Source organism: Miscanthus floridulus, chromosome 5 (assembly GCF_019320115.1).
Source record: "Miscanthus floridulus cultivar M001 chromosome 5, ASM1932011v1, whole genome shotgun sequence".
NCBI lineage: Eukaryota > Viridiplantae > Streptophyta > Magnoliopsida > Poales > Poaceae > Miscanthus > Miscanthus floridulus.
The window spans coordinates 131,825,921-131,852,365 of NC_089584.1; the positions used below are offsets into that span (position 1 = coordinate 131,825,921).

General features: G+C 44.1%; 1 protein-coding gene and 1 pseudogene across 1 annotated transcript; both read right to left on the reverse strand.

The window, feature by feature from the left end:
* Positions 1 to 11,975: 11,975 nt before the first annotated feature.
* LOC136450808 (protein NRT1/ PTR FAMILY 5.10-like) lies at positions 11,976 to 13,494 on the reverse strand (annotated as a pseudogene).
* A 1,352-nt stretch (positions 13,495 to 14,846) lies between these two features.
* Positions 14,847 to 17,451, reverse strand: LOC136450811 (protein NRT1/ PTR FAMILY 5.10-like). The gene is made up of 4 exons (XM_066451434.1): positions 17,306 to 17,451; positions 17,016 to 17,233; positions 15,913 to 16,412; positions 14,847 to 15,828 (listed from the first exon to the last, which is right to left on the reverse strand). Exons 1-4 carry the CDS (start codon positions 17,400 to 17,402, stop codon positions 15,063 to 15,065), a joined length of 1,581 nt encoding a protein of 526 aa, XP_066307531.1. The 5' UTR covers positions 17,403 to 17,451; the 3' UTR covers positions 14,847 to 15,062.
* Between the last annotated feature and the right edge of the window lie 8,994 nt (positions 17,452 to 26,445).

The following is a 26,445-nucleotide window of genomic DNA, read 5'->3' on the forward strand; positions in this document are numbered from 1 at the left end:
AATTATTGGATATGTGGCTTGTAACCCTTGTAGAGCTGGACCAAAGTTGCATTTCGCTATTTAGGTTACTAACCACTTACTCTAGTGTGTTTGTTGAAATTTTTATAGGCTATTCACCCCGCTCTAGCCATTTAGGACCTTTCAAGTAGTATCGAAGCCATGGTCATCGTTTGATTGAAGGCTTAACAACCTCGGCTTCAAAAGATGGCTCAAATTGTGTTCAACCATGTGGGGGGCAAACCACCATTCTTTGACGGTACATGCTATAACTATAGAAAGAGAAAGATGAAAATGTACCTTGGTTCAATCAATGACCAATGTGGGATGTGACCAGAGTGACTTTGTGATTCTTGGTCCAGACAATCTCACCAACAATGACAAGGCAAACAAGCAATGTAATACAATGGCTCTAAACACAATCTATAATGCCATTGATTCCAAGGTGTTTGAGAAAATCAAGGATTGTGAGAGAGCTAGTGAGGTGTGGAAGAGATAGGAAGAAACATATAAGGGCACACCAGCGGTGAAGAGTGCCAAGCTATACATCTTCAAGGACAAGTTGACAAGCTTCAAGATGAAGCATGATGAGAGCATTTCAGAGATGTTCCATAGATTGTAAATAATTATCAATGATTTGAAGGATTTGGAAGAAAAGATCAATGATGATGATGTGTCTCATCGGTTCTTGATGTGCTTACCCCTAGATTTGAGACATTGAGATTGATCATCATTAGAGAAGGATTGAAGCAACTCACCCCTAACCAAGTACTAGGTGATGTCATGACACAAGAGACATACCATATGGAAAGGGAGGAGGTTGACAAGGATGACAAGAAGAAAGATGAAGACAAGAAGAAGAAAAGTGTAGCATTCAAGGCTAGCTCATCATCCAAAAACAAGGGCAAATCTAAAAAAAGAATCAAGTGATGATGAAGATGCTAGTGACATTGATGATGAAGCCATGTCTCTCTTTCTGCGCAAGTTTGGAAGATTCATAAAGAAGAAGGGCTATGATGCAAGAAAGAGAAGAGACAACAGCAAGAACAAAGAGTATGTGAGGAGATGCTACAAGTGCAAGAGTCCGGATCACGTTGTAGCAGATTCTTCCTACAATAGTGACAATGATGAGGATGAGAAGAAGAAGCACAAGACAAGAAGGAGAAGAAGATGACCTTTCAAAAGAATAAGAAGAGTGGAGGCTATGTGGTGACATGGGATAGTGATAGCTCTTTGGATAGTGATGACTTTAGTGATGATGGTAAGAAATCTATCAAGAAAGCACTAGCAAGCATCGCCATCAACAACAAGTCTTTCATCTTCAACACTCCATCGACATGCCTTATGACAATGCCTACCAAGGTAAAATATGATGTGAGTGATGATGATTGTGAAAGTGATGATTGTAGGAGTGATGAAGAGGAGTACACCAAGGAGGAGCTCATGAACATGTGTGACCAAGTGCACACTTGCTTTGAGATAAAGAGAAAGGAGTGCAAACAATTGTGCAAGAAGAACAAATCTCTTGAGCAATCCTTTGATGATCTAAATGCCTCTCATGAGAGTCTAAGGGAAGACCATGAGATGCTTGGCAAAGCTCACTCTAAGCTTGAAAAGTCTCACTCCTCTCTCCTCAAGCAAGTCAAGGAGGAAGAAGCAAAGAAGGAGCAAGTGATTGTGTCATGTGATGTGGGACTAACATGTGATATTCTTGATGAATCTTTTTATAAACCAATTGTTGTTGCTCCCACTAACCCCTTTTGTAGCACCACCACTACTATTTCACCTTTGAGTGATGGTTTTACTTATGATGCCTCACTAATGGTGGAAAATGAGTCCCTCAAGAAGAAGGTGAATGAGCTTACTCATGCCTTAGGCAATGCCTATGGTGGAGATGCCCGCTTGCTAAAGTGCTTGGGTAGCCAAAGGTTTTATCTCAACAAAGAGGGATTAGGCTATAACCCCAAGAAAGGCAAGACGGCCTTTGTCACTTCCAAAGCTAGCTTTGTGAAGGGCAATGATCAGTTTTGCAATAGATGCAAGCAAGTTGGGCATATAGAGCAATATTACAAGACTAACACGAACAAGCAACCTAATGTATCATCAATTAGATTTGATTCTTGTTATATGCTTGTTAAGGGTGCCAATGGTGTGAAGGCTAAGTTCATTGGTACGCCAATTATGGGCCCAAAGAAGAAGGCCATTTAGGTACCAAAGATCTTGGTAACTAACCTTCAAGGACCTGAGCAAGTTTGGGTACCTAAGAAGAATTGATCTTCTTTTGTAGGTCAATTATAAAGTCAAAGGAAGACATTGGGTGCTTGATAGTGGGTGCACACAACACATTACCGGTGATTCAAGAATGTTCAATTCAATCAACTCAAATGATGACAATGAAATTGATAGTATAACATTTGGTGATAACGGCAAAGGCAAAGTTAGAGGGCTTGGTAAGATTGCAATATCTAATGATTTGAGCATTTCCAGTGTGCTACTTGTAGAGAGCTTGAACTTCAACCTATTATCGGTAGCTCAACTTTATGATCTTGGTTTCAAGTGCATATTTGGAGTTGATGATATATAGATCATAAGTGTAGATGGCTCTAATTTGATCTTTAAAGGTTTTAGATATGAGAATCTATACTTGGTTGATTTCAATGCTAGTAAAGCTCAATTGTAACATGTTTGCTCACTAAGTCTAGCATGAGTTGGTTATGACATAGAAGGCTTGGTCATGTTGGAATGAAACAATTAAACAAGTTGATTAAGCATGATCTAGTTAGAGGCTTAAAAGATGTCATATCTGAGAAGGATAAACTTTGTAGTGCATGTCAAGCCAGAAAGCAAGTTGGCAACACACATCCTAAGAAGAGCATGATGAGTACATCTAAGGCATTTGAGTTGTTGCACATGGATTTGTTTGGACCGACCACTTACACTAGCATTGGTAGAAACAAATATGGACTTGTGATTGTGGATGATTTCACTAGATATACTTGGGTGTTCTTTCTTGTTGACAAGAGTGATGTGTTTACAACCTTCAAGACATTCATCAAGAGAATTCACAATGAGTTTGAAACAACCATCAAGAAAGTAAGAAGTGACAATAGAAGTGAATTCAAGAATACAAGAGTTGATGAGTTATGTGATGAGTTTGGGATTAGACATCAATTCTCGGCCAAGTACACTCCTCAATCAAATAGTCTAGTTGAGAGGAAGAATAGAACCTTAATTGACATAACAAGATCAATGTTGAGTGAGTACAATATAATTCATTCATTTTGGGCTGAAGCAATCAACACGGCTTGCTACTATAGCAACCAACTCTATTGTCATCACATGATGGAGAAGACATCATATGAGCTCTTGAATGGAAGAAAGCCCAATATTGCATACTTTTAGGTTTTTAGTTGCAAATGCTATATATTGAAGAAAGGCACTAGATTGAGCAAGTTTAAGAAGAAATGTGATGAATGTTTCTTGCTTGGTTACTCAACTACTAGCAAGGCTTATAGAGTTTGAAATTTGGCTAGTGGTACTCTTGAGGAGGTTCATGATATAGAATTTGATGAAACGAATGGCTCTCAAGAGGAAGATGAGAATCTAGATGATGTAAGAGGCACTTAATTGGTTAATGCAATGAAAAACATAGACATTGGTGACATAAGGCCTAGAGAGATGATTGATGTTGAAGATGACAAGAATTAAATACTCTCTAACTCAAATGTGCAAGCTAGTGGTTCTCATGATCAAGTTCAAGCAAGTGCTAGTGATGACAAAGTGTAAGATCAACAACAAGTGGCTAGTTCATCATCTCAACCAAGTAATCATTCAAATGCAAGTAATCAAGTGCAAGTGCTTCAATCAACCAATGTTGCAAGAGATCGTCTATTAGATTCTATCATTGGTGGTATCTCAAAAGGTGTACAAACAAGATCAAGATTGACATCATTTTGTGAACACTTCTTATTTGTGTCATCCATTGAACTAAGAGGATAGATGAAGCTATATTGGATGTTGATTAGATGAATGCTATGTATGAAGAGCTAAATAACTTTACAAAAAATCAAATATGGGAGTTAGTTGAGAGGCCTAAGGATCATAATATGATTGGAACTAAATGTATCTTTCGCAACAAGCAAGATTAAGGTAGGATAGTAGTAAGGAACAAAGCAAGATTAGTGGCTCAAGGTTACACTTAAGTTGAATGTCTTGACTTTGGAAAAACATATGCCCCGGTTGCAAGATTAGAAGCAATTAGGATCTTGTTAGCCTATACTTGTGCCCACAACATCAAGTTGTACCAAATGGATGTGAAAAGTGTATTTCTAAATGGGTATATTAATGAGCTTGTGTATGTTGAGCAACCTTCCAGTTTTGAAGATGAGAAGAAACTCAACCATGTCTACAAGTTGAGAAAGGCTTTGTATGGATTGAAGCAAGCACCTAGAGCATGGTATGAGAGATTAAGGGATTTCTTGCTCTCTAAAGGGTTCAAGATGGGTAAGGTTGACACCACTCTCTTCACCAAGAAGATAGGTAATGACTTGTTTGTATTGCAAATCTATATTGATGATATCATATTTGGATCAACCAATCAAAATTTTTATGAAGAGTTTGGAAAGATGATGGCTAATGAGTTTGAGATGTCCATAATTGAAGAGCTTAGTTATTTCCTTGGTCTTTAAATTAAGAAATTGAAGAATGGTATATTTATGGGTCAAGACAAGTACATCAAGGACATGCTCAAGAAATTTTAAATGGATGATGCAAAGTCAATTAGTACACCAATGGAGACAAATGGAAAGTTGGATAGTGATAAAAGTGAAAATATGGTGGATCAAAAGATGTATCAGTCTATGATTTGAAGCATACTCTATGTAACCGTATCAAGGCCGGATGTAATGTTTAGTGTATGCATGTATGCAAGATTTCAAGCCTCACCAAGAGAAAGTCATTTGAAAGCAACCAAGAGAATATTGAGGTACATTAAGCATACACAAAATATTGAATTGTGGTATCCCAAAGATGCAAGGTTTGAGCTTATTAGATATTTGGACTCCAATTATGCGGGATGCAAAGTTGAGAGAAAGAGCACATCGGGCGCATGTCAACTATTAGGAAGATCACTTGTGTCTTGGTCATCAAAGAAGCAAAATAGTGTAGCACTTTCAATCGTCGAAGTGGAGTACATTTCGGCTTGTAGTTGTTGTGCTTAGTTACTTTGGATGAATGCCACTTTGAATGACTTTAGAATCAAGTTCAAGAAAGTACCGTTGCTATGTGATAATGAGAGTGCAATCAAGCTCACCAACAATCTGGTTCAACATATAAGAACAAAGCATATAGATGTCCGTCACCATTTCATAAGAGATTATCAATAAAAAGGAAATATTTGTATTGAGAGTGTGGGCACTGATGATCAAGTTGCTGATATATTCACCAAACCACTTGATGAGAAAATGTTTTACAAACTAAGGAATGAATTGAACATACTTAACTTCTCAAATTTGTGTTGATGTACCCCCATTATATGGCATGCCTCTTCTTCAAGTAAAGAAAGGTAAAGTTGATTGATATGTGATTCATTCATTACTAAGGACTTGTTTAGTGCATCTAGTCATTCCTATCATGTCTTAGGCTTATTCATACAAATTAAATGAATTTGATGCTTGTATGATACCACTCTTGCTTGCTAGTTTAGTATCACTTAGTGGAGCTTTTTAGTGTAGACTTATTGTGAGCTCTAGTGAGTTGTGATATAGTCATTGTTTGTGCTTAGTGATCATAGCAACTAAAATTGTTGAATAGGTGGCTTGCAATCTTTGTAAAGCTAGAGCAAAGTTGTATTTCGCTATTTAGATTACTAACCACTTGCTCTAATGTGTTTGCTGAAAATTTTTATAGGCTATCCATTCCTTTAGTCATTTATGACCTTTCAGCGTGGATCGGTGGAGGCAGTTAGGACCTTTCAGCGTGGATCGGTGGAGGCAGTTAGGAGGCAGAGAAGATTGAGAAGGAAGTTCGAAGGAGGCACAGGTGGGCTTTTGTGGAGGCAGGGAAACGAACGGTACTGGCCTTCTAGGCAGACCAAATCAACGGCAAGGAAGGCAGGGCGGCGGGGCTGGCTGGAGTGCAAGATTTGAAACGAACGATGCTGGCGTTGTGGGCAGACTAAATCAACGGCAAGGAAGGCATGGTGACGTGGCTGGCTGGAGTGCAAGATTTGATATACAGAAATTAAGAGAATGGTATATATATATATATATATATATATATATATATATATATATATATATATATATATATATATATATATATACACACACACTAGTAATTATATATTAAAAATTAATTAAGAAGTGCGTAAGACCGTAAAAGTTTAATTGTTAAACGGCATGCTCGCTTGTTGGTTTCAGTCAGGACTTATCAGCCAGCCAATAGTATTTTTCTTTCGCAATAAACCAGCATCAGTCAAACTTATCACACAGAAACCAACCAGCAAACAAAATCGTTGACCTGTAGTAGGACTACCTCTAGGAGGGTATGCGAAGGAGAAAGACTCCTAGTCGGACTCCACACATTGGTGAATGAGAAACAGAGTCGGACTCCGTATATTGGTTTGGAATCAGATTCATCGCCCATCTCTACTCCATCCATCAGCAATTGCCGCATCGATCAGAAACAATGCCGCGCAGAAAGGTTGGGCTCATCCCACCGAACGATAAGACCACGCATTGCCCGCCCCTACTTCTCCCTCGATTTCTCCATCTATAGCCTTTAGTTCTCCATCGATTTCTCCATCGATCAAAGGCAAATCGAACGATTGGGCTAATCCGCAACCGAATGGATCTCGCCGCGAACCACGCGAAGCGGAAGGATAGGCCGAAGAAGAAGGCACGCGGGCTCGCCACACTCCAACCGGCGGCTGCGCTCGTCTACGCCGACGACGGCGGCGACCATGCGGCGGCCCCGGCGAATGTGTGGAGGTCGGAGGAAGCGCCGGACGGCGGCGCCCTTGCCCAGTACCCCGCGCTGCACATGCCCCGCAGGTACGCGGAGTAGGTGGCCAAGCTCGACGAGGTGTGGCAGGAGGGCCCCAGGGAGCTGGATCGGTGGGACGTGGCGCTGGAGATCTTCACGCTGGAGGAGGCGTACCGGCTGCGCCGGTTCGTGGACAAGGTTTCGCAGCCCGTGAACGAGAGGAGGGGGACGCTGGGTCTGCCCGTCCATGATGACAACGGCGGCGACGACGTGGTCGATGGAACCGCGTTGCCGGCCGGGTCCAGTGCCGTCACGCCGCTGGGGCACGACGACGGCGGCGCTCCTTGCGTCGGAAACAATTTCGTCATGGGTGTTAACAGCAACGTGCGCGTGCCGGGCAATGGCAGAGATCGTGTCCTGCAAGACGATGGATTCGTGCAGCCGTGCAACACCATCAGTATGCATCCTGACGCGTCAGGCATGGACGGCTACCAGCAGCATACGGAGGCGATGGACAATTGGACATGTACGGCTACGACTACGACAGAATCGACACTATCAACCAGCAACTCGCGTGTGACGTCTGTCAGCAAAGCACGGCGCAGCATGAGTATGGTTTCCAATGCATGTGCAACGGTGGAGTCCAGCCTACCGACGGCAACTTCGCTGGTGCACCACTAGCCCTGCCCCTTGCCACGAGCTATGGTGACGACCTGATGAACACCGGCACAAGCCTGCAAATCAACGACCCCGATTCTCTGCATTACCTCTGTTATCCGGAAGACATGCAACTGCAGGACTGCAACTCAGGGGAAAATGATCTTCCTTCCGTTCAGTCTATAGAGCCATTGCCGCCTGCAGCACCGAGCAATTTTCCAGAACCGAAGGACATTAGGGCGCTCCTAGGGTCCGGCCGTTCGGATGGTATGCTCCCGCCGGCCGGCAAATAATTTGCGCGCGCGTGGGCAGACTGTTTCCTCAGCGGACGGCTTCTTTAGTGTGCCCGCATATTGATTAAGGCCCCCTTTGTCAGGGCTCCTGTCGGCCGATCAGTAGCCGATATGTGACACTGTAGACCACCGGAGCCAGAAAACCGAGCTTCGCCGGCTCCGTGAAGAGCGCCCGAGCTACAGTGAAAGAAGAAATGAGGAGAGAGAAAATTGGCTCCGAGCTACCGTGTTTCTACAGTGATATGCGCAGCGATTGTCAAGCGGAGCCGGAGCTGTCCAAAGCCGTGCCAAAGAGGGTCTAAGGGGTGTTTGGTTCTTTAGTCACTTCTAAAATTCATGTCACATTAAATGTTTAGATACTAATAAGGAGCATTAAATATAGATTAATTACAAACCAATTATATAGATGGAGGCTAATTTGCGAGACGATTTTTTAAGCCTAATTAATCTGTCATTAGCATATGTTTACTGTAGTATCACGTTGTCAAATCATGAACTAATTAGGCTTAAAAGATTCATCTCGTAAATTGGTCGTAAGTTGTGCATTTAGTTTTATAATTAATCTATATTTAATACTATGTATATATGTCAAATATTCGATGTGACATGAATTTTAAGACGGACTGCTGTAACCAGACCGGGCCTTAAAAACCATAGCGTAGGTGGGCTGATGTCACATCACTGGTGGATTGATTTCATAGCGTACGTTTATGCACAAAATTGATTAAAAGGCATCCACTAGGCCACCATGCATGCAGTCATGCAAAAATCCAAGTTTAAAAATATAACCAAACCGAGATTCCAAATTATAATCAAACCGAGATTCCAAATTAAATTTCGATTGTACCATTGCGTTTTTTATAATAAAATCTTCAAAACAAGATCTCACTTAGGTATGTTTAGATAAAATTTTATTAGCGAACATTTTTTATATAAAGACTGAACATTTCTTTTTATTGAGCAAATGCAATGTTCTAGGTTTATAAAACAATGTTTCGTCTCCACAAGAAAAACGTTCTCAGTTTAGAAAAACGGTATTCCATATCTAAGAAAAGAAATTATAGATTCATGTATTTTGTATTAAATATCTATAAAAAATAAAATAAAAATATAAAATGACTAACAAAAGTATGAAACATATAGAAATAAATAAATACTAAAAATGACATAACAAATACAGAAAGACACATCACAAATACATAAACATAAGCAAAAAAACATCATATTTTTATATGATGTGAATTAAAAAAGATCATTTCTGTCCCATGGAGGGAGCTGCTAAGGTCTGGGCGACTTGACGATAGCCTCGTGTTGATAATTTTCCCGCCTGGCAGTGCGTCCGCTGTTGCGCTTGGTCACATTAGGCCCATCCTGCATCACTCTCACTGCCACCGAACACCCACCCCCACGTACTTGAGCGCGAAACGCACCACACACCTCTTAGCTCATGCATAAAAAAGTAGTGAGCATACCGAGAGAAGGAAAATAAATATTTTGGTACATGATGTAACCCGGACAAAAGCATCACATAGAAAAAACATAACTAAAGCATAGAGCAAATCACAATTAAAAAGAAAAATCCACTTAAAATGGTAAATTAAAAAGATCATCACATGGACATTATTTAAACAATCTAAAATATGCCGCAGAACATCTCATGGAAACTCAAAGATAATCGTGGAACATGCATTGATAATATATGAATATCCTAAAATACGCGGAACATCACATGTATAGTACATGAACGTCACAAAAATATATAGAACATTTACATGAACATCACATGCATACTACGTAAACATCGTAAAATACATCATAGAATATCACATGTATAGTATGTGAACATCACTGAATATACCATAGAACATGGTATGTATGCTACGTGAACACTACATGTATATTACGTGAACATCACAAAAATATATCACAGAACATCACATGTATACCACGTGAACATCACACAATAATGATAGATCATCACATGTATACTACATGAACATAACAAAATATATCATAGAACATCGTGTGTATACCACGTGAACATAACAAAATATATCATATAACACCATATGTATACGAGATGAACATTACAGAATACATAATAAAACATCATATGTATACTACGTGAACATACAATACATCATAAAAATATCACATAATACATCATAGAACATCACATGTATCTCATATAATATAGTAAGTAAAAGTAAAAAAACAAAATTATTAAATTAATTAATTAAAGTAAATTAACAAAAAATAAAAATAACAAATGATAAACTATACAAAAAATAAAATTAATAAATAATTTGAATAATAAGAAAAAAAGAAAATTAAAATCACACGTGTACTATCGAACTTAACTTGTATCTCATATAACATATAAAAAATTTTGAAACAAAAAAGAAGTTCATAAAGTAAATTAAATAAAGAAAGGGAAGAAAAGAAAAAAAAGAAAAGAAAAAAGAAATAGAAATATAAGAGAAACAAAAATAAAGAAAATAATTAATTAGAGTAAAGTAAAAAGAAATAGAAGAGCAGTATTCTAGGTATAGGTTGGTGTAATTGGTATTATAATATGCAAAAACAATAAAAATAAAAATAATAGAAATGGTGAAGTATATAGAAAACAGTAAATAAATCTATAACATAAATAAAAATGATAAAATCTAGAGCAAAGAATAAGAAAAAAATAAAAAACACGTAATAGAGAAAAATTTAAAAGAACACCACATAGATACTTTTCAACATCCTAAAAATATACCATAGAACATCGCTTGTATACTAAGTGAATATCACTAAATAAATCATAGAACATCATATATATACTTAGTGAATATTATAAAAAAACATCAAAGAATATCACATGTATACTACGTGAACATCATTGTATATTACATGAACATCACATGTATACAACACGAACATAAAAAAATATCATAGAACATCACATGTATACCATGTGAATATTAAAAAACATCATAAACATCACATATATAACACGTGATCATCACAAAAAAATAATAGAACATCATATGTATACTACATAAACATTAAAAAACATCACAGAACATGCCATTATATACCATGTGAACATCGCAAAAAACATTACAGAACATCACATCTATTCTATATAATCATAGCATCTAATGGAATATAGAAAATAAAAAACATAAAAAATAATTAAGTAAAGTTAAATAGAAAAATGGAAAATAAAAAATCTATAGAAAACATAAAAACAAAAGAGAAAAAGGAAAAATAAAGAAATACAAAAAATAATACAGTATAAAAATAAAATAAAATAAACAAAATAATTAATTATAATAATTACAGAAATGGCTATAACATAGTTCCTGTTATTCGTATTAACAGCTACTCTAACGGGGATGTTTTTATGTGGTGCTAACGATTTATTAACTACAGAATAATGAAAATCACATGAATCAGAAAAATAAAAAAAAATTGAAGAAAGAAAATAGAAAATAATAAGAAAAGGAAAGAAAAGAAAAGAAAAAAGAAAAAGTAAAAAAAGAAACATAAAAATGAAAATGAGAAGAACAATAAAAAATCACATAATAAATAAAACAAAAAATATAAATAAAAATGAAGCATGAAAAGAAAAAAAAGAAAAGAAAAGAAAAAAAGAAAAGAAAAGAAAAGAAAAAGAAAAAAGAAAAGAAAAAGAAAAAGAAAAAGAAAACATACGCACTTACCTACGCTGCACGCTGCTCTGTAGTCGGAAATCCCACATCCAGGCTTCACTTTTGAGTGGGCCGCGCGTGGGCCTTCAGCGCCCGTGGGAAAGCCAGCAGCGCGGGAAAAGAGCGCGGGATGATTTGCGCGCTCCGTTCGGCGCACGGCTTCCGTCCGGCCGTTCGGACGGGAAGCTTTCCGAGGACATTACGGTATAGGCTGAGCGGATTGACACTTTCAGAGATGAGGGAGATTGGGGATTAACCGAACAAGTCTTCATGATTGTCAGTTTGAATTACAAAACGGACATCGAGAAACTGAAATCACAGTCATTTATCTTCCTTTCATCGCTTATGCATTATGATGTGCAATCTATAAAACCAAATCGTTTCTGGTTTTTTTTCTTCTCACAAAATGCAAGTATATGAATTAATCACAGCTCGCCCTTGCTCCTGTACACAAATCGCTTCGAAAAGTACAAGAACACGGCTACATCTAGAGCGGCGAGCCCCGCCAGGAGCCAGTAGAAGTAGCCGAGGTGCGCCCGGTTGAGGTTGTCAGAGATCCAGCTCTCCCCACTGCCGCCCCTGTTCGTCCAGTCGACCGCCGACACGAGCATGCCACTGGCGTAGCTCCCCGCGCCCAGAGCGGTCAGGCTCAGCGCGAGCCCGACGCGCTCAGCGTCGGGCACCTGGTCGTAGAAGAACTCCTCCAGCCCGATATCGGCCAGCACCTCCGCCAAGCCCATCAGGACGTACTGAGGCACCACCCACCACAGGCTCATCGGCACCGCCACGTCCGGCGGAGTCCACCACGCCCGCGTCCCTGGCCACGCGGAGCCGCCTGCCTTCCACGAGCGCCGCGACGACCATGGCGATGCCGGCGCCGATGCGCTGGAGAGTGGTGACGCCCGCGTGGTGCCCCGTGACGCGCCTTGCCACGGGCACGAAGGCGCGGTCGTAGATCGGGAGCATGGTGACGAATGTGAAGCTGACTAGGCACTGGAGCGCGGCGGCTGACACGGTCAGGCCTCCCGAGCCGACGCGCCGGTCCAGTGTGCTGCCTTGTTTGGTGAACAGCGTGTAAACTTGCGAGGTGAGGGATGCGTAGACCATGCCACTCAGCCATACTGAGAGCAGCTTAGCCCAGAGCCCTTTGCCTTCGTCAGGCTCTCTGTTCAGAAGCCTGCACAAATGGAGGGCACCCTGCACTAAGGCGCTGAGGTGGGCACATGAGATTGCAGAAGTTCACGGATGCTCACCGCTCCGTGCTAGTGGCGTCCTTGCGTCTGAAGAACCTCGCGGCCCATGCGCTCATGGTCGCGACGAGCGGGCTGCCGTCGTCGACGGGTTGCTCGGTACTGCGATACGTATGCTACTCCAGCCAGAACGTCAGTCGTCAGTGACACCTCGTACATGGATTGAGATCAGCACGAAAAAAAGAGCGAACTAGTGCAGTCATCCAAAAGCATTAACCAGCGGATAGAGCACGCTGGCGGCTAGGATCGCTCGGTACGGTCCGAGCCGCGAGTCGGCGGCGAGCGCGCCGACGAGAGGCAGCACCTGTACGGTCCCAGCCCATGCGTTGACGCCGGCGGCCGCTGACGCCGTGGGCATGCCGAGCGGGCCGGTCAGGAACATAATAAGGTTGCCCTGCACGCCGTAGAACCCGATACGCTCCAAGTGTCCGACCACTGCAGAGCCACGGTTAAGGCAGAGCAGGTTAGTTTCACGTGACAGTGATATACAAAACCGAATCAAGGTCTGCGGGATTTACCGATGAGATAGGACGCCGCGCGCCAGACCCCTCGGCCGTCGGGTTTGGAGCCGACGGACGGCCCGGGTCGGTGCAGGAGCTCACCGGACTCCATTGCTGCGCCTCCGGAGGTGGAGGTGGAGGCGTCTTCCCCTGATCCGAGGAACAAAAAGGACGCGCGTCTAATGTCATATCGCTGTCAGCGTCCCTCGTGCTGCGGCGTGGTTGATCTGTCTGGATCCGATCAGTCGTCACTCGTTCGCTCTCTGTTTTTTTTATTATTATTCAGTGTGCGTTTAGATTGGTGAAACGCATCCGTTCCTCGACGGAATCGCAATAATTCAGTTAGCTAGCTGCTGCTTCCCAAGCCATGGCGAATTGGCGATCTCAAGTTCTCAACGAGGTGACAAAACATGAAATGTTGTTCAAATACGAACCAGCTCAAAAGAACATAGTGGAATGAAGAAGAATTGCTATCAGCTTTAAGATATCAATAACGGCATATTGATCTATTCTGTTCATTGCAGGATATGAATTCAGTCTGCTTTGAGAAAGAATCTAAATTTAAATCTGAAACGTTTATTTATCTAATAATATAGTTCCCTACCAAACACGATCTTAGCTTTCAAATGCAATGTCCCATTCAAAATCCAGATATCATATGGCAAATATAATAATATATACGGAATTTTGTCAGCATCTTTCTTTTTATTTCTCTCTGTTTGATGTGCTTGCGAGAGAGTTTACTTGCAGGGATGAAATTATTGTGCCTTCACACGGGTATCACGTAATTTTGTTAGTATATCTAACCTGCTAAGCACATTTGGCTGATTGTTTGGCGCTGGTGTTGTTGTATGCTAATCGACACGTGCATCAAGCAGAAAATACTTTATGAGCCCATGGACAGCTACTATGCAAATATGGTAAAATTTTAGACCATTTATATTAATCTTGCATTTTACAGGACGTGCATGTGCAAACATCACTACACATGTAGCTTTGCCCCTCTATCTACTGTTACCGGCACTAAGAAACTGACACTAAGCTGTCACACTTTTTGTTTTGGAAGAAGCGATGGAAGCTAAAGTCCCCGCCTGATATATTAACCATAGATGCCGAAGCTAGTTCGTAGTGGAAGACTTTTAGCTCGAGGACTGAGTCCTGCACTACAAAATGAGGAGCAGCAGAAGGAAGCGAGTTACATTTGAAACATATTACACCAACCCCTTATGGACTCCCTTTGGGGCCATATTTATGTATGTATACCTTTTAAATCCTATTTATGCATACCTTTTAAACACCATATTATGCAAAATGACTCGTATAATTGGTAGCCAAAATCATTAACATACCTGCATGACTTTATAAACTATGAATTACTAGAAAATTGAACAAATTGACAACCAAATTAATTAATTAGTTAGGAGCAAGTTAGTCTTTTGTCATACTCTTTATTAGATACTAGGGGCATGTTCGCTTCACTTATCAGCCGGCTTATCAGCTACAATTTACAATATTTTTCTCTCACAGCAGAGCAGCTTCAACCAGCTTATCAGCCGGCTTTAATACCACGTTCTACTCAGAACACATTTGTACAAGAATTCGTTCATGTAGGTCTCTATTCGGTGCCTATAAATCTTTCTGGTTCAGTGTGCTTGCTCAAAGATCTGAATTGTAGCTTCATAGCTAGACTTTTCTGTAGACGTATCTGCTTGCAAAATGCAAGAACGCGGCCACCTCGAAAGCGGCGAGCCCTGCCAGGAGCCAGTAGAAGTAGTCGAGGTGTGCTCGATTGAGGTTATCGGAGAACCAGCTCTCGGCGCCCCAGTTCCTCGTTGCCCAATCGATCACCGAAACAAGCAAGCTGCTGGCATAGCTCCCGGCGCCCATGGCGCTGAGGGACAGCGCGAGCCCGACGCTTCGCATCGCGTCGGGTACTTGGTCGTAGAAGAACTCCTCGAGCCCGATCTCAGCGAGCACGGTCGAGACACCGATCATGACGTACTGAGGCACCACCCACCACAGGCTCATCGGCAGCGCCACGTCCGGCCGGTCCACCAGGCCCGCGTCCCTGGCCACGCGGAGCCGCCTGCCCTCGACCACCGCCGCGATGACCATGGTGACGCCGGACATGGCCATGCCGGCGCCGATGCGCTGGAGCGGCGTGATGCCCGCGTGGTGCCTCGTGAAGCGCCTCACGAGCGGCACCAGCACGCGGTCGTAGACTGGGAGCACGGCGATCATGGTGACGCTGACGAAGACCTGGAGCGCCGCGGGCGGCACGACGGGGCCCGTGGCACCGCCGAGGCGCCGGTCCAGCGTGCTGCTCTGCTTGGTGAACAGGGTGTAGAGTTGCGAGTAGATGGCCGCGAAGACTAGGCTCGTCACCCATATCGGGAGCAGCTTGGCGACGAGCCCTTTACTTTCATCCTCACGTTCTGGAGCTACAAGCCTACATAAGTCAAGAATGTACATTATGATGAGACCTTTATGTCACATTAATTGCAAGAGAACGTAAGCAAACGTTCATGCTCACCGTTCGGCGGTGGTATCGTCGGTGGCATCTTTGCGATGGAGGACCCTGGCCGCCCAGTCCCACGCGATTTCAGTGAACGATCTGCCGCTGACGGGTTTTTCGGCACGATAAGTTCGTGTGCCAAGCAAGAAGAATGCAAGATATAACACCATCGTGGCCCAGCACGCGGCGAACCCGATGGCCCAGCCGAGGTTGTCCTCAACGTAGCTCAGGGCCGCGGTGGCGATGGCGTAGCCCCATGATATGGAGAAATGGAACCAGTTGAAGTAGGAGCTCCGGGACGCGGCGGGCGCACTCCGGTCGCCCTCGGCCTCGCTCGTCGTAGCGAACTGGTCCGCGCCGAGCGCCTCCACGCACGGACGGTGGAAGCCCTGCGCCAGCGCCAGCAGGTAGAGCGCGATGTAGAACAAGACGAGCCGGGCAGATGAAGGGGAGGCGGAGCTCCCGGCGTGAGGCTGCGGTGTTTGCAGCGTGGATGAGACCGTCAGCATTCCCAAGCTCTGTCGATCATCGTTGCAGTTTGAGTTTAGTAACCGATGTCATGTCATCATGTAGGAGGGCGTCTGCCCAACAGAGTTCTACGAGTGACATCTTCAGTAGGAGAGGTTTCAGAAACAGGGACTGGAGATTTCCGACTAAAAACCTTTTGCTCGTAAAAGGATATGCGGACAGCACGGCATCAGCGTGACATACTGTTTCAGAGCTCGGCATGAACAGTTGCCAGTCAGTCTAGAGTATAGACAGCACTAGCTATAACGTGGACCGTCGAGGGGTGTGGGAATGTGGGATCTGTTTTGGCAGGGCACGACGCAGATTGCATAGTAGAGTTGGCTTCCTAAGGTACGAAAACAAATGGATGTTACTTAAGGGCCAAATTGAATCAATCTAAGGTAAGATCGATGGTACTTAAGGGCGAAAGTTTAGGCAAGCCTTGTGGCTTGTGTTACCATCACTCCAGTATCCAAATGGCCCAAAACAACTGTTATACTATACAGTACACAATCAAAATCATCGTTTTTTTGTAGAAATATAGTACTATACTGCAAGATTCTACAGTACAAATGACCAGAAAGAAAATCAAATAATGTGTTTGGAAGACTGACCAGCAGATAGAGCACGCCAGCGGCTAGGACCGCTCTGTACCGCCCCAGCCGTGAGTCCGCGGCGAGCGCGCCGACAAGCGGCAGCACCTGCACCGTCCCGGCCCACGCGTTCACGCTGGCAGCAGCGGCCGCCGTGGACATGCCCAGAGGGCCGTTCAGGTACATGATCAGGTTCGCCTGCACGCCGTAGAATCCGATTCGCTCCAAGAACCCGACAGCTGCGCAAAGGTATGCCGAGTTAGCTGATTAGTAGGAGTAGCTTCTAAAGTGATCAAGATCTTGAAGATTACCTAGGAGGAAGCGCGCTGCGCGCCAGCCGCCGCGGCTGTCGGCAGCTTCGGAGCCGACGGACGGAACGGTTCGGGAAAGGAACCCGCCGGACTCCATGGCCGGACCGCCGGGAGCGCTGCCTCCGGCTGGCGTGTAAAATGGCTCGGGCGGCTCTATTGACCCCCGAAACATATCACGTGCGTAGGCGTGGGCGATATATTAACCAATTGATTGATGGTTTCCAAATTGAGCTGTTTATTGGGATCCCTGATCCCTCGTATATTTTAGTTTATTTATTAGTTTATTTATATTTTGCATAGTTGTATACGAGTACTAACTATTTTGAATGCGTTTGGTGGAGCGTCTCCAGACTCCACCCGTTCCAGGAGCCGCTTCACTCCAGCATCTCAGCAACCAAACGGAAGCAACAGCAACTTCACCCAGTACGCGAAGTCATACAAAATGCGCTGAAAAAACAAGATTCCACCGGCTGCCTGGCTAGCCGCGCATGCAAGCGGGGGGAGGGGAATTTTTTACAATTTGGCCCTTTTTTTAAAAAGTTTCTCACAAATAGATCCCTGGCGAAAAGAATTCAGGAAATGGACCCTTAGCTAGGCGCCATTGATGCTGGCGTCGAGCTCGGCGCCAGAGTCTCTGGCGCTGAGCTCTTGGGCACGGTCGATGACCTGCCTCGGGGGCTCAGCGCCAGCGCTTGTGACTGGCGCCGCGCCGAGCTCGGAAATATCTACCGGGGCCCCGTCCTTTCATTCTTCTTCTTCCTCTCGCGCCCTAGCCCCGCCGACGCCGTTCGCCCTTCCCTCACCACCGCGCCCTCCCCGCAATGCGCTCCCGCGCGCCACCCCCGCGCCGCGCAGTGCTCGCAGCCTAGTGCGAGCCCGTGCCAAGCCGCGCGGGCTGCGCGCCGCCGCCCCGGCACGCGCCGCGCCGCCGGCCCGCGACCGCGCCGCCGCGCCCGCGCCGCGCGAGGACCGCCACCCCCCCCGCCAACACGCCGCGCCTCCTCGCCGTGCAGAGGCCGACGCCTGCTCCCGCGCACGCGCGCGCCCGAGGCCGTGCCCCCGCCAATCACCCACCGCCCCATGCCGCGATGAGGCCGCCCCCGCCCGCGCCCGCCCCCTCGCCGCGCCGCGACCCTCCGCCTCCCCCCACTGCCGTTCGCGCCTTGCCCTCCATCCGTCGGCCCGAGGCCGCTGCCCGTCGAGCCGAACTCACCGCGCGTAGCCCCGGGCATCCCGTGCTCGCCGCGCGCCACCGCCAGCCCGGATCTTCGGCCTGACCCACGCCCATCGTCCGCCGGCTCGAAAAGGTAAAAATTATGAATATGCAATGTACCTACTTAGTTGGTATTTGTTATTTATTAGTTAATGTGATGACTCAGGTAGTTGATTTAGTTAGTGATCTAGTGAGATATATATGTAGATAGATAGAAACATAAACACATAGGCACATAGATATAGTTAGATAGCTACTTAAATATGTAGTTACATTTTTAGTTATCTACATATAATCTAGCTATTTAGTGAGTACACTGTAAATATATACGTAGTTATTATCTTGATTACTTAATTTGTAGTTAGAAAGTACTTGTTAGGTACTATCTATCGTTTAATTTGGGCTAAAGGACATGTGTTTCATTACTTGTTTGAATTAGATGGACAACCTAGTGACCATATATTATAGAGGCACCGTTGAAAGCGATCGCTATGGATATGTTGAGTTTCTTGACATGCAAAGCGTGCCTGTGCTATTCAATGATAGGCCTTCATTTAGTGACATGGTTGCAAGGGCTCGGGAGGAGCTACATTGCCTTGGAGATGATGACATTGTAGTTGATGGTGTACTGCACCTAGGTTGTCCTCCGAACATCTTCAGACGAATGATCTCAATTGGTTGTGCAGATCAGTGGAAGAACTATGTAAGATCGGCTATGAAGAGTCAGCTGCAATGTTTGGACGTGGTTGTGCGTTGGGTGTTAGTTGATCTCATCCCTCATGGGTTTACCCCAGCAATGGATCATCAGGCATACATCGACCCTCCTGTTCCGGAACGTTACCTGCCTATACAGATTGCATCTACGGTTCCCGATGCTCAATCTGCCCCCAATGCGGTATTTGGAGATGGTTGTCAGACTCATTTTTTCATGGCAGATCCTCCTTATGAGATCCCTTTGACATAGAATCATCCGAGTAAGTGTCTTAACCGTATGATTTTTGGGAGCTTACCCTATTCCTTACATATATTTCTTTCATTCTTTCCTCATTTCTGTAATGATGTTGCAGGAAGACTTTGTATGTTCTCATTTGGTGGCAGCAGCTAGGCATCGTAACTATAATATCAAGAGGAGGAATACCTCACAAGTTCAGTATCGACACGCTTATGAACACATGGAGCCCCCGCTTCGTGCCTTTCTAGGACCCTAGAGAGTGGCCTCCATATGATGGGCCGAAGTACATTGCGGATCTAGCTTACCATTGGAACAAGCGTGGATCAAGGTAGAGGACGAGGCATAGGATGGTTATGGATCAGATACCCAGAAGAATTAGGCGTGGGAGAGGAACTCCATTTGTTACTGATCCCGACCAGTACGAGTACGAAAAGTGCGGTAGACTTGGCCATAACTCATGAAGTTGCCATTGACAGATTAGTGAGGTAGGACTATTGGTTTATATTATTATTTTATATTTGTCGTATTCATATATTTAATTATGCAAGTCTCAATTTATGCTTGTATTTGTGTCAATTACTTACATATTTCTAAGTTCATGTTTCATTGTATATTGAAATTCTAATTCATTCACTTTTTTGTAGGATGGAGCAATTCCACCTGCTCGACCCGACGTACGAGGCGACCCACCGAGAACGTCTCGTTGCACTAGGGCAGGTAATAATCTATAAGTTTTATTCGTACATGTGTTCGTGAAGTAATAGGAGACTATGTTTTATTCGATGCAGGACCTTCCGCACTTTTGTCCTAGGACCCACAGTGGGTTCTTGGACATTCGGTACGACGACAGGTACACTCCTTTCCTATAAAGAGCTGGCCTGGATGTCATCTCTTTTTAGGTTCGTCGTGGGTTGCCCAAGTTCAACTCAGCGGCGATAACTGCGTTGGTAGACAGGTATTAAAGTGAATCATTGCCTCCATTCATGGGCATTTGTTCATGTGATTGACTTTTTGACAAGTAATCTTGCTTTGTCTTAAATATAGGTGGCGGCTGGAGACTCACAGCTTCCACCTACCTTTCGGGGAGATGACAGTCTCGCTCTAGGACTATCAGAAGATGCTAGGCCTAAGGATTCATGGCAACCTAGTCACCGGGTAGTGCAGGTCAGTGGGCTGGAGAGCACGAGTGGAGGCCTTCCTTGGGCATGAGCTTGGTGAGCAAGGGGCTCGCACTTCTAGAGTTCCCATCTCCTGGCTACGTGCAGAGTTTGTACAGTGCCCGAGAAGGCAGATAAGGAGACGGTTGGGTACTACTGCCGGACGTGGATCCTACACCTTTTTGCCTGAGTTCTCTTTCCCAATGCCAGGGTGACAGTGCGTCCTAGATGTGGATCCACTGCCTCAGTGACTGGGACCAGGCGGGTCAGTACAGCTGGGGCTCTACAGTCTTGTGTTTTCTATACCGACAGCTATGCGAGGGGTGTCGTCGGTCTTCGTCCAACCTGTCATTTGGTGGATGCGTGTACCTGTTACAGCTGTGGATGTGGGCTCATCTTCTAGTTGGCCGTCCAGAGGTTCTAGATCATCGTGAGTGGTTCCAAGGTCAGCCTCCAAGTCGCCAGCCGACGTGGGCGTACCTTTGGGACCAGGTTAGGGTTCCGCACATGAGGATAGACCGGGTGTACATTGAGTACACGAACGAGCTCGATACGCTGACGGCGTCTAGTGCAAGTAAATTTTATTTTCCATGCTGCTTTGAAAAGGATTAGTATACCATCTAACATCTTATTTGGACATGTTGTAGGTGGAGTGGGAGCCGTATGGTGGAGAGGACACACTTCCTTTTCAGCTGAGCAACATTTGTGGGGCCGATGACGACTTCTATAGGATGAGGTGCCCTCTAATCTGCTTCTATGCTGTTGAGTTCCACCTGCCAGATAGGGTTGCACGCCAATTTGGAGTGAGACAGCTTTGGCCTATGGCTCTATTCTCGACTGGCGTTGACTTACACAAGTAAGTGTTTTGATATTTCAAATGTCTTATGATGATGGTCCATTTCTATTAATATGGTGACACGTACATGGATTCATGTAACGATGACATACGTGCAGGTTGGATCGTCAGAGGAACAAGAAGATTTTTGACTGGGAGAGGCACCACCAGTCCTTCATTAAGGAATGGGAGGAGATGCACGACAACATGGACGACAACAACGAGCCACACATGAACCGTGAGTTCAGGCGGTACCAAGCTTGGTACCAGCGTGCGACACGGTGCAGGCTAAGGCTATAGTGGACCAAAGCTGACTACGCCGACATCGAGTCCTCCGACGATGAAGACACGGCGTATGACCAGTCGACTCATGTAGGAAGGCAGGTGGAGGCAGGACCAATCTTGGACAGAGTGGTAAGCCAATTGTCTTATTTTTATACGTTAAGTTGCATAACAATACATTAGGCATTCTTGGACCGACATTAGGAGTTATCTATTGTAGTTAGTGCAACCTTCGAGCCGTATAACCCTTATAATACGTTAGATTCTTGTACAAAAGAAAACAAAACCTAATGCTATCTGTTCAGAAGTATTATTATTGAGAACTTTGTTGTAGGGCAATACACTGAAATACTCAGTTGAAGAGATCGAGCGCGTTCGGCCGAGAGTCAATGCCGACTACATACTTGGCTTCCTGGACATAAGATTAAAAATATTCTTTCAAGCATATCATTAATATGTTATATTCTTCTAGTTAACATAGTTTTGTACAACAGAGGCTGTCACATCATCTACGCCATGCGGCTGGTCGTTGTGGTTGCAGGATAGACACAACGCAAGACGTGTACGTTCCTTCCATAGGAAGAGGAGGCTTGGGTTCCTCTAGTCAAGTAGCTATAGGGGACAGGGATGAGGACGAGGACAACGACGACGACGACGATGACGTGGACAAGAGGCACGATGAGCTTGACCCCTCTCAGCTCCATGACGCTCCCTTGACTCATCCTACACCGCCTCTAGGCACTAGGTGACGCCGTCCGCATGACCCTTACACTCCAGGCACCAGCGCTCTGGGTCACAAGGGTAAGGACAAGAGTAGGAGGTAGTGAGAGATGTGGTAGCTGTTAGTATAAACTATTATAGGATTTTGTATTTACTTTTCTATAACTATTTAGGACTATATGAACATTGTGGACTATTTGGACTTTGCATGACATATTATGTTGGTTGTGATGTTCGTTGTGGTTGCATTATGCTCCTTGGATGATTAAATGTTTGGAATATATATTGATGTCTCTGTTTGTAACTGTGGATGCTCCTAAAACAAGACCGTATCTTGCGAATTTTTCCCATGAACCTTTAATCATACTATACTTCTACAAAGGCACAAATATAGTACACAGATTAACTATAAATTTATTAGAACATGTATAATCCAAACGTATTGTACATACGTTTTGTAGATGAATCTAGGATTACCAAGCAACAGTGAACAAATCTATGCTTTTCAGACAATAAACATAGACTTTTCAGATACACAGACATCATCAAATTATCACATCACTGATATAGTACTGGCATGCAAGGAAGCACAACTCCACTCTATCTCCACCATCCATCTTATGACTGTTTGATCCAAGGGCTAAGGTGAAGAGGCACACAGGATCACTGACATGGCACATTGAGAGGCCTCCATTCCTCCTCTCAACCTATAAATAACCACTCACTCCCTTTCATTCACACACACAATAAGGAAGAAGAACACTCCTCAGCATTTGCTTTTGTTGCAGTATCAATGTCTGGAGGGTCGTCCAGAGAGAGGAAAGGGGAAGGAAACTACCTGGGGGTGGGAGGGTCCTCTTGGTCCTGATTTCTTTGAGGAAGCTCTTTATGAGAGGTTCCTAGTTGAGAGCAAAAGTGATTTCACCAAAGAGACACCACTAAGAGGATACAATGAAAGGAAAGAAGAGTGGCCAAAATGCATGCATGGTGAGAACTGCCTAGTGCAGATGTTCACCGAGAGGAATAGATGGAGGTCATTGTTTCTTCAAATGCCCACGAGTATGGGTAATTGCTATTACTATTTATTTCTTCAATATATTTGTCTTGTATATCACTTACACGACATACTTATTGTAGTCTTCCTGGGCCAAAGAAAACTGTGGGTTCAGTAGATGGGTCGATCCTTGACCTATTTATCCGCATGCGGAGTACATCTACTACCTACAGGACCATATCTTCGATCTAGAAAGGGAAGTTAGCAGCGGTTACAAGGACAGCCGAACAGGACGATAATAACAATGGTGCCGATTCACAGGAGGCACTCTACAATGATCCATATTGCACCTGCCCTAACCACAAGAAGAAGGGGCCTCCTCCGTCACCCCCGCCACCACCACCAACAACAACAACAAGAGGCTACTATGGAGAAGGTGCAACACAATTTGCTATGTGGCCACACTACTAGGATGCCTTTATCTTTTTCATATGTACCCAGGTTTAATTACCTAAGGCATGTTAGGTTTAATTATCTAAGGCATGTTAGGTTTAGTCAAAGAAAACTCTGTACCCAGGTTCGGTACATGTAGTCACATGCCATTTAATGTGTTTTGTATGTTGATTTATATAATACCGTACGTCGTTAGTTTTTTTTTTTGCAACACGTGTTCATATTTCAATACGTCTGTATCATTAAGCTAAATATTAAGACCATAGATAATGAAAACAACCACATAATGAAAAGTTCAATACTATGCCACATTACACAACATATTAATACTACAACCACGTGCCGACAGTAGACATAGGGGCAAATGCACTTTCAAATCCTTAGTCTGAAACGTACTGAGTAAGCAACTCATTATCCGAGTACCAGTCCTCTACTACAATCCTGTTGTTGTGGCTAGGCTCAACTGCATTGCTCTGACCTGCCTGTCGCTTGTAGTAAGCGGCCTTCGCTTCATCTGCTGCCGCTGCGGCCTGAGTGAAGAACGCGTCGTCATCCTCCTTTGCCTGTAAGCCCACCTATGCTACAGCGATGAGTTCGCTCAGTCTGCCAGTGTCGTCCTCAGCCTCCTGCTCCTGAATGCCTGCCTCTGCTAGAGCGATGAGCTCGCTAAGTCTGCCAGTGTCGTCCTCAGCCTCCTGCGCCTGCATGCCCACGTCTGCTAGAGCAATGAGCTCACTCAGTCTGGCAGTGTCATCCGTATCCTCGTCTCCCTCATTAGACAACACAATCGGTGATTGAATGGTGCGACCAGCTCGTGATCTATGGTCATCTAACTTCTTCTCCTCATACCTTGCACGAGCCACCTCTGTGGCATGTTCTCCGCTGCAACCAATCCCTTCATGTATAAAATGCAATCAGTTAGCAACGTGATTATATTACATTTAAAACTAGGCAATGAAAAAAAGGTTTTCAAGCACTCACTGGCACATAATGTAGCAACATGCTCATTCAAGACCTACATTTGTACTCTTGTCTCCTCCCTTGCCTCATTCCTTGCCCTCTCCTCCTCTAACGGCATCCGCCTCTCCAATCCCTATTTGTTAAGCCCAACATCGATCAGGTTACAAATACCGCGTTGTCTAGTAAACTCACGTATCTTTTCTTTGTGATGTTTAACGAATAGGTTGACGTAGTCAGGTCCATATCCCATCTTCCGTGTAATTAGTTGCCGCTTCTTCAGTTCATCCAAGAACTTAACTTGACCATCATAACATTCCCAACTGCATTTCCTAGTGCTCTGTTCAAAAGAAATATTATATCATATATGTCTTAGCAAAACAAACAAAATACGATTTCATGTTTACCAGAAAAATAACGAACCTCATCATACTCAATCATATGGCCGCAATAATGGCCTATTCTAAGCTCCGAAGGGACTAGGCCATAGTTGGATTTTACACCACATTCGCACATGACAGGAGGTGTTTTGTAGATTACCCTTTCTTTCTTCTTTTCCTTAACCCTCCGCGGTTCTTCCGGCCATTGGTTCTTAGGACCATACAACCACTCCTTGAAACGACACTTCGCCATTGAAAACACCTAAATAATGAGACATTAGTTCATGAACACATATAGCTCAAGATTTCAACACATACACTTTGCACTTACTTCATGCTTGTTTGGACACACAAACTCCAATGTATTCTCAAGGTTTATCACAGCTCGATCTCCACAATCGCACAGAGGAGGTTCCTCGAGTCGTCTAACTGTGGCTAGGTGCTTCTCCTTAGCCGTCATTATCAGAGGGTTAGGGGGGTGGAACCCACCGCTTGAAGTGCTCATGTGGATGTCTCCCTCTAAACCAATCATCAAACAAGAGGTACCTAGGATCAAACTTGTCTCCACCATCGATCCACTAAAAGAAAAGGCACCTCTCATGGTCCTACACAATGAGATTCCAACAAAATATTAGTAGTATACTTACACAAATAAAGAAAAAGGATAGTGCAAACAATTTCTTACATTAAACTGACTACATGTGTAGAAGCAATGTGCCGTTGTGTCCGGATGTTTCGATTGAAAAACATGGGTCGGAAAACCACAGTCACAGTTAGGGACAGGGAGGTCAGGAGAGACAGGGGCATCTTTGCTAGACGCGTCGGGGTATAATTCTCGAGGACGACCCCGTTTTCGCCAAAACTCCTTCCAAAACATTTTTTGCATCTAACAAAATGGATGTAATTTAACAAACATAAATCAAAACATCACAACTAAATATCAATGGGAACCATAACTACAATACAACCAATTTCGTTCTAAGAACCGAAAGCAGTTAACATTAAACCCTAAACCTAGGGTTTCTCATTTGATCCACAACAATGAACCCATAACATAACTACATGCGCCTAGGTTTGCTAGCTTTTTCCACGCCTTGGAATCAACCTACGGTTGTATAATACATATATTGAGGGATACAATAAAACCCTAAGTGATGACGATTCTTAAGTCCAAAAATCCAACTAATATATACCTAA